Source organism: Diabrotica undecimpunctata, chromosome 8 (genome assembly GCF_040954645.1).
Source record: "Diabrotica undecimpunctata isolate CICGRU chromosome 8, icDiaUnde3, whole genome shotgun sequence".
Taxonomy (NCBI): domain Eukaryota; kingdom Metazoa; phylum Arthropoda; class Insecta; order Coleoptera; family Chrysomelidae; genus Diabrotica; species Diabrotica undecimpunctata.
Window position 1 is genome coordinate 135,175,943 of NC_092810.1, and position 14,922 is coordinate 135,190,864.

Consider the following 14,922-nt stretch of genomic DNA (forward strand, 5'->3'; position numbering starts at 1 on the left):
TCCTACATAAAATTGGCCGCTCGTCCTTCTGCCATACTCAAAATTTTCCTACATCTAACGGTTCGTAAGAAAAATTTCCACTTGGAGTCTGTATTTGCCGAAAATTTCGTGAAAATTAAAAGTGAATATTTTGTTTGAAATTTGAATTACTCCGATTAAGGGTGACTTGCTGTTTAAAAAAAAAAATAAACATGTGGCTAAAAATTATGCACAGTTTTGCCGGAAAATCGAAAAAACTAGATTTTTTAATTCGATTTTTCCTCTTTTCCGGCAAACTGGGGTTAAGGGATCAGAAAAAATCACATGTTTGGAATAAGCTGGACCAAGTGCATGGACCAAAACATTAAACAATTTTTTTTTTTTTGTAAAATTTGGAAAAAATTTTCCAAGGGGGTACCCTTGGATTTTTATCAAATTTGGTTAATTGGCTATATTGGCGTCAATTTTGGTCCGAGAGTCAAGCGAATAGAGATTTTCTACATAAAATTGGCCGCTCGTTCTTCTGTCATACTCGGAATTTTCCTACATCTAACAGTTCATGAGAAAAATTTCCACTGGGATGTATGTATTTGCTGATAATTTCGTGAAAATTAAAAGTGTATATTTTGTTTAAAATTTGAATTATTTCGATTAAGGGTGACTTGCTGATTAAAAAAATCTAAACACGTGGCCAGAAATGATGCACCGTTTTGCCGGAAAATCGAAAAAACTGTAGACCATTGGATTTTTATCAAATTTCGTTAATCGGCTATATTGGCGTCAATTTTGGTTCGAGAGTCAAGCGAATGGACATTTTCTACATAAAATTGGCCGCTTGTTCTTCTGCCATACTCAGAATTTTCCTACATCTAACGGTTCGTGAGAAAATTTCCACTGGGATGTATGTATTTGCTGAAAATTTCGTGAAAATTAAAAATGTATATTTTGTTTAAAATTTGAATTATTTCGACTAAGGGTGACTTGCTGATTAAAAAAATCTAAACTCGTGGCCAGAAATTATGCACTGTTTTGCCGGAAAATTGAAAAAACTGTAGACCCTTGGATTTTTATCAAATTTCGTTAATCGGCTATATTGGCGTCAATTTTGGTCCGAGTGTCAAGCAAATGGACATTTCCTACATAAAATTGGCCGCTCGTCCTTCTGCCATACTCAAAATTTTCCTACATCTAACGGTTCGTAAGAAAAATTTCCACTTGGAGTCTGTATTTGCCGAAAATTTCGTGAAAATTAAAAGTGAATATTTTGTTTGAAATTTGAATTACTCCGATTAAGGGTGACTTGCTGTTTAAAAAAAAAATAAACATGTGGCTAAAAATTATGCACAGTTTTGCCGGAAAATCGAAAAAACTGTAGACCCTTGGATTTTTATCAAATTTCGTTAATCGGCTATATTGGCGTCAATTTTGGTCCGAGAGTCAAGCAAATGGACATTTCCTACATAAAATTGGCCGCTCGACCTTCTGCCATACTCAGAATTTTCCTACATCTAACGGTTCGTGAGAAAAATTTCCACTGGGATGTATGTATTTGCTGAAAATTTCGTGAAAATTAAAAGTGTATATTTTGTTTAAAATTTGAATTATTTCGATTAAGGGTGACTTGCTGATTAAAAAAATCTAAACGCGTGGCCAGAAATTATGCACCGTTTTGCCGGAAAATCGAAAAAACTGTGGATTTTTTAATTCGATTTTTCTTCTTTTCCGGCAAACTGGGGTTAAGATCAGAAAAAAACACATGTTTGGAATAAGCTGGACCAAGTGCATGGACCAAAACATTAAACAAATTTTTTTTTTTGTAAAATTTGGAAAAATTTTTCCAAGGGGGCACCCTTGGATTTTTATCAAATTTGGTTAATTGGCTATATTGGCGTCAATTTTGGTCCGAGAGTCAAGCGAATAGAGATTTTCTACATGAAATTGGCCGCTCGTTCTTCTGTCATACTCGGAATTTTCCTACATCTAACAGTTCATGAGAAAAATTTCCACTGGGATGTATGTATTTGCTGAAAATTTCGTGAAAATTAAAAGTGTATATTTTGTTTAAAATTTGAATTATTTCGATTAAGGGTGACTTGCTGATTAAAAAAATCTAAACACGTGGCCAGAAATTATGCACCGTTTTGCCGGAAAATCGAAAAAACTGTAGACCATTGGATTTTTATCAAATTTCGTTAATCGGCTATATTGGCGTCAATTTTGGTTCGAGAGTCAAGCGAATGGACATTTCCTACATAAAATTGGCCGCTTGTTCTTCTGCCATACTCAGAATTTTCCTAAATTTAACGGTTCGTGAGAAAAATTTCCACTGGGATGTATGTATTTGCTGAAAATTTCGTGAAAATTAAAAATGTATATTTTTTTTAAAATTTGAACTATTTCGACTAAGGGTGACTTGCTGATTAAAAAAATCTCAACACGTGGCCAGAAATTATGCACTATTTTGCCGGAAAATCGAAAAAACTGTAGACCATTGGATTTTTATCAAATTTCGTTAATCGGCTATATTGGCGTCAATTTTGGTCCGAGAGTCAAGCGAATAGAGATTTTCTACATAAAATTGGCCGCTCGTTTTTCTGTCATACTCGGAATTTTCCTACATCTAACAGTTCATGAGAAAAATTTCCACTGGGATGTATGTATTTGCTGAAAATTTCGTGAAAATTAAAAGTGTATATTTTGTTTAAAATTTGAATTATTTCCATTAAGGGTGACTTGCTGATTAAAAAAATCTAAACGCGTGGCCAGAAATTATGCACCGTTTTGCCGGAAAATCGAAAAAACTGTGGATTTTTTAATTCGATTTTTCTTCTTTTCCGGCAAACTGGGGTTAAGGGATCAGAAAAAAACACATGTTTGGAATAAGCTGGACCAAGTGCATGGAGCAAAACATTAAACAAATTTTTTTTTTTGTAAAATTTGGAAAAAAATTTCCAAGGGGGTACCCTTGGATATTTATCAAATTTGGTTAATTGGCTATATTGGCGTCAATTTTGGTCCGAGAGTCAAGCGAATAGAGATTTTCTACATAAAATTGGCCGCTCGTTCTTCTGTCATACTCGTGAATTTTCCTACATCTAACAGTTCATGAGAAAAATTTCCACTGGGATGTATGTATTTGCTGAAAATTTCGTGAAAATTAAAAGTGTATATTTTGTTTAAAGTTTGAATTATTTCGATTAAGGGTGACTTGCTGATTAAAAAAATCTAAACACGTGGCCAGAAATTATGCACCGTTTTGCCGGAAAATCGAAAAAACTGTAGACCATTGGATTTTTATCAAATTTCGTTAATCGGCTATATTGGCGTCAATTTTGGTTCGAGACTCAAGCGAATGGACATTTCCTACATAAAATTGGCCGCTTGTTCTTCTGTCATACTCAGAATTTTTCTACATCTAACGGTTCGTGAGAAAAATTTCCACTGGGATGTATGTATTTGCTGAAAATTTCGTGAAAATTAAAAATGTATATTTTGTTTAAAATTTGAATTATTTCGACTAAGGGTGACTTGCTGATTAAAAAAATCTAATCACTTGGCCAGAAATTATGCACTGTTTTGCCGGAAAATTGAAAAAACTGTAGACCATTGTTTTTTTTATCAAATTTCGGTTATCGCCTATATTGGCGTCAATTTTGGTCCGAGAGTCAAGCAAATGGACATTTATTACATAAAATTGGCCGCTCGTTCTTCTGCCATACTCAGAATTTTCCTACATCTAACGGTTCGTGAGAAAAATTTCCACTTGGATGTCTGTATTTGCCGAAAATTTCGTGAAAATTAAAAGTGTATATTTTGTTTAAAATTTGAATTATTTCGAGTAAGGGTGACTTGCTGATTTAAAAAATCTAAACACGTGGCCAGAAATTATGCACCGTTTTGCCGGAAAATCGAAAAAACTGTAGACCATTGGATTTTTATCAAATTTCGTTAATCGGCTATATTGGCGTCAATTTTGGTCCGAGAGTCAAGCGAATGGACATTTCCTACATAAAATTATCCACTCGTTCTTCTGTCATACTCAGAATTTTCCTACATCTAATGGTTCGTGAGAAAAATTTCCACTTGAATGTCTGTATTTGGTGAAAATTTCGTGAAAATTAAAAGTGAATATTTTGTGTGAAATTTGAATTACTCCGATTAAGGGTGACTTGCTGTTTAAAAAAAAATAAACATGTGGCTAAAAATTATGCACCGTTTTGCCGTAAAATCGAAAAAACTGTAGATTTTTTAATTCGATTTTTCCTCTTTTCCGGCAAACTGGGGTTCAGGGGTCAGAAAAAAACACGTTTGGAATAAGCTGGACCAAGTGCATGTACCAAAACATTAACAAAATTTTTTTTTTGTAAAATTTGGAAAAATTTTTCCAAAGGGAAATCTCTTGGATTTTTATCAAATTTGGTTAATCGGCTATATTGGCGTCAATTTTGGTCCGAGAGTCAAGCGAATAGACATTTTCTACATAAAATTGGCCGCCCGTTCTTCTGCCATACTCGGAATTTTCCTACATCTAACAGTTCGTGAGAAAAATTTCTCATTGAATGTCTGTATTTGCTGAAAATTGCGTGAAAATTATAAGTGTATATTTTGTTTAAGTGATTTAGTGTTAAAATAAGAATTTTGACTCGTGCAAATACCTTGGAGTTACAATTAATAAAAACGGGTTTAGTAAAACCGATACTAAGAAACGAATTGATCGAGTTAAACGAGTTAATAAAACAAGTAAATAGTATATTTTCGAACACACAAATTAGACAAGAAATAAAAATTAGAATCTACAATAGCTGAGGCTATTGAGGGCAATAGTTTAAGATAGTAGGGCCATGTATGCCATATGAATGAAAACAGGGAACCAAAGAAGACGATAAAATGGAAACCAATGCAGATGACAAAAAGAGGACGCTCGAGAAATATTTAAAAGAAAAAAATCTTAGTCCTAGTTTGTAAGAACCGAATATGTAGATCTCGTCGTAATTTTTCACTATACAACTGGTACAAACATTTTTTATTTCAATCAACTGATGATACGGTTCCGTACAAAATGTATACCTACTTTAAAATTAATTAGTTTGCATTTATTACCACTCTAGTTAATATTTTGTAGTTGCATAATAAAATAACAAGCTTGCTAGTATTAATATTATATTTTATCACTGGTTGACTAAAATTGTAAAGTCCTAATGATGGCTGTTTTTACTTTGGTGATGTAATGGGTAATAAAATGTGTAAAAAACTGGGAATTATCAAAGATGTCAAAATTGGAAGTTAGCTATGTAGCTCCAAATAAATAATGAGTTTTAATTGCATAGTATTCACAAATATAATTTGTATAATGTAGAATACAGTAGGTTTTAAACAAAGTAACTATTTGAAGGTAAATATTTTGGTTAGTGCCTAAAGGATTTTGGTTAGTGCCTACTTTTACTTCACCAAACTATGACAGGAAACTATACCATCAATCGTAATTTGATAGTTTAATCCCATTTCTTTAAAACACCGCTTGATTAAATGATGAGACATTTGACAGGTTACAAAATTAGGCGAAATTAAAACAAACAGTGGTAAAACCTTAAATAAACCATCATAAAATACTGTGATAAATAAAATGATGTTAGGATATGCAAACAATAAGGAAATAGTTGTTTACAATTACTTTAAATACGACTTATTTCTTATAATTAGGCATACGAATTATTTGCAAAAAAAATTCGCATTACTTTCAATGGACTTTTAGACGTAAATAGCGTAAATCAGTTCAAAGGGTCAAAATTGCAATATTCGAAGAAATTAAGAAAAAGATATTTGGTACGTGGTAACTATAATAATTTTTTTCTACTAAATTTTTGATGTATGCTCGTAAGTGAACTAAGTCTAAACAACTAGAAGTTGAAAATGAGGTTTTTTAAATATTGAAATAGATGGATATTGGTATTAAGAATATCTTGATCGTAATAAGTCAAATTTGAATTTTTTTTTGGCTTGCTTCGATATTAAACTGAAGTATTGATATTGCTTTTTCACTTGATCAGTACTTAATTCTTATATTTAATTTAAAATTCGCTTTTTAATAAATTTAATAACTTGGTTAAAAGAGTAACTGATACCTAATTGTCAAATTTGCTTGAGTTTTTACTCCACTTTGAGGATATAGCTGTGGTTATAATCTTTTTACAACAGTTTTATTTTGCATTTCTTGAATCGTGCCCAGTAGTATTGTGGAGTGGTAGTTAAAGTAACTAATGAAAAATGGCAACACAGATAGATATAAATTACCTGGTGACTATTTAGTGAAATAATCCGACATAGGTATAGTAATTGGAGGAGAAACACGATTAAAACTGATCAAAAACTTATTTAATCTATGTCTTGAAAATGTAATAATCCTATCTCAGTGGAACAAAGCCATAACAATACTTTCCCATAAAAAAGGTGATATCACCGAGCTTGGGAACTATTGACCGATACCTTTTTTTGTTACTTGTGCCAGCTATTCACCAAAATTATTGCCAAAATCTTGGACTTCTATCAGTCAATAGAACAAGCAGGTTTCCAAAAAATTTACGGGAAAAATGATCATCTTTAAGAAATTAAAATCGTGATAGAAAAGTGTGTGGAATATAATAGACCCTTAACTTTGGTTTTTATCGATTTCCATAAAGCATTTCACACTGAAGCATAATCTGTAGAATAGATTACAGATACTAGATAAGAAGGATTATAGAATACGTATACAGTAATACCACCACAACTGTAAAACTTCATAAAGCAACAGATAAAATTTAAGAATTTAATGAAATCGTAATCGTAATGAAACCACTGTCGTGGGAGAACAGAGGCATCAATATTAACAATATAAAATAAATACTTGACGAATGGTTAAAGGCATCATTGGAAGTTGGAGCACGCATTAGAGCGACGATGCTAAAAAAAATTGTTAGGAACTGGATGATGGCAGCCCAAAATCTGTATTCGTAGGGGAGAGGTGGGATGGTTGATCCCTGTTTTAGCGTTTAAAGATTATTTCAGACCATAATAGTTATTTTCTTAATTTCATTAAACAGATTCATAATGTGGTTATCTCCTTCCACTGGGTGTTTACCTAGGTAATAAAGTATCCCACCTATGATGCATAGCATAAGTAATTATTGCCAATTATGAAAGATAATTAAATTAATCAATGAAACAAATTAAACTACCTACTTTATTAAATAAAAACATAAAATACAAAAATAAATTGAGCCAAAAAAGAACAATTATTTAGAAAACATTAGCATCAAATCTATGGTTAAATTTTATAATGTCAGCAGTACTGGCCGTTCTGCTGACGGACGGCTGCGGCAGCTTTTGTACGTCTGTTTGGTCCACTTCGCTGACGTCCTCTACTGTTGGAAAAGTGAAACAGCTTCCTTCTAGTTCCTTTCGCCTTAAGAATTTAACTTCCATTGTATTTTCTTTCAGGCACAAAACTTTTCCAACATAAAACTTCATTGTTTTTTCAGTACAAAACTTGACTAAAACGTAGTCGTCTGGCTCAGGATCCGTGTCATCAATAAGCTCATCATCTAAAAGGAAATCAGAGCCACCGCTGTTATCTGAAAGGCTGGGAAGATCATCCTCCTCTTCATCGGTCGAATCGAAAAGTTCAGTGTTTCTAAGTGTTGGAAGCTTTTCTGCTCTTTTCTTATTGATTGTGGCTTTCTTAAGCGCAAGGCTTTCTTCAATTTCCGCTTTTTCAGGGGTATCAGTTAGGATGCGATAGCGCCTCCGTTTTCTACCTCGAGAAGATTTTGTACGAGGTGCTGTCTTGGGATAGGGCATGATGTCTTGTGGAGAAAAATGTTTCACAGACATTATATCCGATGTTGGAGTGCAAGGTTTGAGGGCCCCAGACAACGTTGGTTCGATAGAAATTGATGTACGAGCACTAGGCGTTGGCTACATTGGATCCAGAACTGATTCCTGAATCAAATTTGGGTCTGGACGGTCCGTGACAGCGCTGGTCATAAATTCGTCGTCAGTAAATATGTTTGGATTTATCGGCCATATTCCAGATACTTTGAACCCACTTATGATATTTGAAGGAGCCATGGCTCGGGGGAACGCATCTCCAAGCAGTTCTGCAATGTCGTAAATGGTAATAGTTCTTCCGGGAAGTTTGAGCATAAAATTGGAAGCTGCTTGGAAGTAGTAAGTCTTTAGTGGAACAAAAACCGCGCGGTCCAATGGCTGCAACTTATGAGAGGTGTGCGGCGGAATTGTAAGAAATACGATGCCGTTGGCTCTCGCATAATTTACAGCCTCCAATGAGCAGTGGCTCTCATGGTTGTCCATAACAATTGTGGCGAATGTTTCCGATCTAGGCTTGGCTGAGTGAAACGAATAAAGTGTTCCAAAAACTTCAGAAAACCAGAGCAAGTCATCCATCCACTGGGATATGTTGTTGCATGGCTGCCAGGAGGTGCATGGCTTAGAAACCTGTCCTGCCAGTTTTTTCTGGGAAATGTCATGTAAGGAGGCATGTGACCCCCTGCAGAATTGATGCCAGCACATACCGTAACCAGTTCGCCTCGTTCTGCAGATGTAATTTTGCCCACCTGCTTTACCCTTTCACAGAAATTATTTTAGCAGGTTTGTGCACTGTAGTGAGGCCAGTTTCGTCAATATTCCATATACGTTCAGGAGGAAACTGGTACCGTGTATAAACATGTACCAACTGTGTGACGATTAAAAGCTGAGCTTCGTGCCAAGCTTGTGGCTTCTGGTGTCCTTAATGACAGCGTAGGGTTTCTATCAAGAAAACCTCGGTACCAGTCGCGGCCAGCTTGCTTTGTTTTATCCCAGGCAGAGGGATATGATATCCTATTTTTTGCAGCATAGGCGTATGCCAATTTGCGACATTGCACCACGGTAAGACCGTAATACATCTTGGACATATCTTTTGAAAACATACCAAGTTCTTTTTCCTGGTCAAGTGAAAAAACCTGGCGCACCTTGTAGCCTGGGAGAGATATCATGTTTTTTCTGCACAACCTCTTCAATGTCATGACATTTATTCCGAACTGCCTAGCGGATGCTTTGTAGCTTCCTCCATTTTTTACCACATTTACAGCCGCTTTAAAATTTTCTGCATCAGGTGGTGCATCATCTCTTTTCGTTGCTCCTATTTTAGTTGAGTACTTACGTGGCATCTGAAAAAATAAACACGAATAAAATTAATTACATTAAACACGAGATTAAAAGAAACACAAAGTGGGATACTTGATCCTGGGATCAAGTATCCCCCATTTAATAGGACCAACTATCCCTGCAATGACATTTTTCTAACAAGTGCAAATTTTAGATTAAAACAGTTACAATTTAAATATCAATGTTTTAGTATTTAGTGGATAAAAGTACAAATGTTTCACCTATTTGGGCAGTATAATTATAAACTAAACGAATTAAAGTTGTTATAACTTACCTCGCACGCGTAAAATGAACTTTCAATGTTACAAAATAGAATAATTTTGATTAAAATGTCAAGCGTGTTCTGAAGTAGCAGCCGTTTGTCAAAACAAAGTAAACAGTATGGCCTCTACTCAAGTGGGTCAACAGAACAGTAATAGGATATTATTGGGCGCCAAATTTAAATGGGGATCAAGTATCCCAGCGGGAACAACTATCCCACCTCTCCCCTAACCGATTTGACGCTTGGATAATTTATATTGAGCTATTTTATACAACTTTGAACTTATTTTGTCTTGTTTGATCAACTTTTGGAAAGCAAAAAACGAACTAGTAATACAATTAGGGACTTTTGTTACATATTTAACTATATTTCTTTAGTTTGCATATTCCTTAATCTGAATAAATGAAATTTAAACCAGAAGAGTAAATAAAACTGCCTTAAAATTGCTGCTTTGCTTAAAAACAATATTAATTTAGCACATGTAATAAAAATACACGTAGAATATTTTACTTAACCATATTAACGTTCAGCTTCTTAAAAGTTTTATTTGTTTTTTGTACACATATAAGTAAAATATTTTAGATTGTCTGGAATTAACAAAACTTTATTGAGACAGTTGGTTCCGTAGATATCTTTAAAAGAGTATCTAACTTCTACGATATTATCTACTTTAGAAAGACTATAAACATTATATCGTTCATTGAAAATCGTACATTCTAGTAGTTATATTTTGAATTAAAGTTTTGTTAATATATGTAAAAGTATATTCAATTGTATTCTTTGGTACATTGACAATATCGTTTAAGAAATATTAATTCTTACTTAAAATGTCTAGTAAATGATAAAATATAGATGAGTGAAAGACAATAAGAATGTTTATTATGCTTAACAATAGTAATATAGTCGTATGTGTGTATACCGGAAGGCAAGTGGCTATGAAATAAATATATGTAGAAAGACTAACTCTAACCTAACATTAGTCTAATTTATAGACATAATACCTAGATGCGCGTTGCAATCTAAAAAATTTTCCTCCAGTACGAAAGAGAAAAAAAAATGTGAGCAGTGCTCACATTATATACACACATACTATTTGCAAGATTTACGTACATATTTAATAATATCCAATAAACGTAATTTTGATTTATATTAAATTTATGTTTAAAAAACTCAGTAGAATAATCGAACCCCCATTATTCACGTGCGAACGCAAAGACGCTACGTAGCTACCTCTCTCTATTACGTCAAACATTTAAGTTGCTACCCCACATCATCAGCCGTTTTGAGCCCACTGCTGGACATAGGCCTCCCGTAAATAATTCCAATGCATTCTATCTTGAGCACCCTGAATCCAGTTGTGCTGAATGCGCTTGATATCATCTGACCACCTTGTTGGAGGACGTCCTCGATTATGATAAGCATCGTGTCTAGGTCTCTGTTCCAGAATTTTTTTCGTCCACCTTCCATCTTTTAATCTGGCAACATGCCCCGCAAAGTTTCATCACATCCACTTCCTGTCACAAGGTTACGTGGTCGATAAATCCCTCCCATTAGAAAGAAATGCAAGAACATCTTTTTCTCCGTCGCTCACGAGGAACGGGTTTAGATTGCAGCGCGCAGTCTAGGTATTATATGCCTATGGTCTAACCAAACATACCCTAACCTAAATTCACTGAATCTAACATGTGTGTTGATCTAATATAACCGCCACTTTTGAAGCATAATTGATTTACCTATTTGTGTGGGAATCCTATTGGTGATCTTTAATTATTATTGGTGAACCCGTAAGAAAACCTTTTATCATCGGTGAATTTTTCAATCAATATGTTATGCAAATTATGATTTTTGCTGTGAATACTATTCCGACAATTTTTAATTGTCGATTTTCTATATTATCAATGAGTCCTCCGCTGACTGTTCTTGCCGAAAGATTCGTACCATGCACATTTCTGAATCTTTATGCTATAATATTGGATGTTTTACGACTATCTTCTAAAATAGAAAGTGGTCCATGCTGTCGTACACCCTATTTGACCGAAGTGTTCTCTTCTATTGTGACGGCTTTAGCTCAGAACTGTCATATCAAGCCAGAACGCTCGAGTTCGATCCTCGGCACTGACAACGAAATTTTCAATTTCTAAAACGATTTTCAATTTCTTCATGGAGGGCCGTAAAGCATTTGGAGCCGGCTACGTAAGTGGTCATTAAGTCATGTTAGGGGCGCTTGCGCCCTGAGCCAGAAGATCACACGAACTTTATTCTTCTGACCTAAGCCAGATCACCCGAACTTTTTTCTTCTATTGTAAAAACGATTTTCCACAAATCGTCTTTATTTTCAGCGAATCGTTCACAATAGAAATGATTTCGCAAGTTCCAAGGAGGAAATATGTATGAAATAATAATAATATCGCATGGCATGATTGCCGGGTAGATTCTATGGGATTGTTAATACTTTTACGAACGATAGCTGAAGTAGAAATCGAAACGTTTTATTTTGAAGTGACATTGTGGCTTATTCTCAACAAAAATAGTAAATTGCATTAAGATGCGACAAGAAAATAGCTTCAGAACAGTTTTATTTTGTTAATAAACTTAGTTATAATTTAATTTTTGTTCAAAAAGTTACAAATAATTTTGGCTATGAGCTAAATTTACTAGACAGTCGGAACTGGTTTCAGTGAACAGAGTATAGTAATATTTCTTAAGCGATCTCTATATTGTTGGTATTTCTAATGATGTTTTTTTTAAACAGCCGTTCTGCGAAGAGAGCCACATCATATCCGATAGCGAGTGAACTATCCGCACCAATAGAAAGATCGCTGAGTACTCGACGTTATCAATTGCCAAAGCCTACGCTCTCTATTTCCCCAATAGGAAAACAAAGTCCAAGTTAAATTGCGACAGTTGCTAATTTCGATTTTTGAAAAATTCAACCAAAGTTGAGTGCACTTGAATAGAACATGTTCTGGATTTTAAAATGATCTTGAGAATAATGAATTGTCGGTAAAAAAGTAAGTATTATTAATAAAATTCGACATGCGATGCAGATATTTTACTTATAATAAATGCTGAACTGTTAGTCTAAATAGTATTTATCTGTATATAGAAAGGAGTTTTTTTTGGCATTTTATTTTATATATGTTTTCTGAAATGCGACCGAAAACGTGAAGAAATGAATTCAATGCAATGAAGTTCGTAACAACACCTTGACATACGCAGACGATACCTTAATTATGGTTAAAAGCCCGAAAATTGAATGTAATGGTACAAAGATCAAAAAAATATAAGTAATAGCGATCTTGCAATGGCAAGTTTTTATTTCTTGGTTGTAGCTCGCTTTTGATTTTAAAATATACATAAATGCGTGAACAGAAAAGACCAAAGCAGCTTTTCAGACCATATATTCGGTTTGTACAGACTTACACATTATCATACAGAGTAAAAACAGACTATAAGTGTCCCACCGAGGAGAGGTATGAGCATGAGACCGACTATAGTCTATCCCTCCTTGACTTTAGAGTACACCCACGGCAATGCCATCATTATGGGAGTTTTTAACGCGGCGATGCCGATTTTCTTCAAGAGAATTTTCAATCGAACATTACCAGGGTCCTAAAAATGTAGGGCCCTAAAAATGTTAAATTAAAACTAACCCGTTACAGTCAATAGCATTGTAGTAAAACAATATTTTTCATTGTTTTTTGTGAGTGAATCATTTTCGAAAACTAATCAGCAATTTTATAATCGATTTGCGTAATAACTTTTTTTGGTAAAGAAGGTTAGAATATCCAACATTAAAAATGGATGTTGTTCTAAGGTTCTTAAGTTATGTATTGACAGTAATAGACAATTATGAAGTAATATCAAGAAAAATATAAAATAGATTGTCAGTCAAGTTTAAGTAGAGTTTTATATTGTCCTACAGTTGAGAATAAATAAATTATAATTGTTGATGGTTAGTTCACCTAAATTAAATTATAACAAAGAATATCAAACAAGCGTATAATTATTACTGATAACATTGTATTGAGTAACTCATTGCTTATTTGGAAAATTTGGATCCTAATTGCAGTTTTTTGTTGTTCTTAACGACTGATTTCCAACCTGAAATTAATATCATTTAAATGTGTCATTAAAAGCCCTCGTTAAAATTTAGTATAAATTCTAAAATTGAAATTAATTTTAGTTAGTTCCTTTTTTTAGTTAGTTCATTTGATTCGTTGAATGGAGTCGAACTAACTTTTTTAACAAAGAAAAATACATTTTAAACCAATTTTTAACAAAATTGGTTTAAAAGTAAACTTCTTCCAAATACTTCCGATAAAACTGCAATAGTAATGGACAATGCATCGTATCACTCCAGGAAGTTGGAAAGAATTCTGAACAATTCTGACAATAAGGAAGAAATAAAGGAGTGGTTGCGTTCAAAGGATATTTATTTTGAAGAAGATTACCTAAAATCCGAACTGTTGGACGTTGTAGCTCATTTTAAATCGCAGTATGATGAGCGTATCGTAGATGAAATTGCAAAAAGTAAGAATGTTAAGTTGCTAAGATTACCTTCATATCACTGTGAACTAAAACCTATAGAACTGGTATGGAGTGAAATAAAAAGATTAGTGGCAAGACATAACACAAATTTTAAGAAGGAACAAGTAGAAAATCTAATATATGAAGCGTACTCTCAAGCTCCTCCACAAAAATGGAATAATTACATGCAACACGTAATTAGCATAGAAAAACAGATGTAGAATATCGATAATTTACTGGACAATATAGACCCGTTATAATAAACCTTAATGACGACAGTGAAAGTGAGGAAGACGGGAGTATAGAAGAAATCTAAAATACACAGTTTAAATACTTTTTAATTATTTATGTAGGTACCTACGTATTTATTAAGGTTTAACATATTTATGCGCTTAAATACATTATTATACAAATGTTTTATACAAAATTATTTTTATTTTATTCACATAAAGGTATTTTTTGAAAAAAAAATTAGAACCATTGACAGCTATTAAATGTCAATAATATCACAGAATCATCGAGTTAGAATCTATGGAGAAGCTATGAGCATATTAACGTATGTACTAAAAACGACGTAGAAAGGCGTGGCTAACTGTGATATCAATATGGCGGTGGGATCATGGCCGGACTCAATAATATTAAAACTACTATAAAAATATGACTAGTTATTCAGAAGATTTAATCATAATCTAAAAAAAGTGCAATACATTTTTAATAAACTATGATTTATTTATCCCTCGGTAAACACTAAAAACACGATATATTATACATAAAGATAAATTAATACAGTCAAATACTATTAATTTATTCTCTGAAGTTGAGACTCTCAACTATGTTGAGAACAAGAAACCATTATTATGCACTATCACAATATATTATTACAGTTTCTATAAAAGTATTATAAAACTAAAAATATTCGAAAAACAACAAACGTAAATAAACATATA

The 14,922-nt window shown here is 33.5% G+C and overlaps 2 protein-coding genes across 2 annotated transcripts in view; both read left to right on the forward strand.

Moving 5' to 3' along the window:
• rdgB (retinal degeneration B) overlaps positions 1–13,702 on the forward strand; it is a 148,854-nt gene extending 135,152 nt beyond the window's left edge. Inside the window, 1 exon segment of the mRNA XM_072541108.1 lies at positions 12,198–13,702. Within this exon segment, the coding sequence (XP_072397209.1) occupies positions 12,198–12,339 (142 nt within the window). The 3' untranslated portion in view covers positions 12,340–13,702.
• An 80-nt stretch (positions 13,703–13,782) lies between these two features.
• On the forward strand, positions 13,783–14,196 carry LOC140449135 (uncharacterized). The gene has a single exon (XM_072542282.1). It carries the CDS (start codon positions 13,783–13,785, stop codon positions 14,194–14,196), a length of 414 nt encoding a protein of 137 aa, XP_072398383.1.
• Positions 14,197–14,922: the final 726 nt, after the last annotated feature.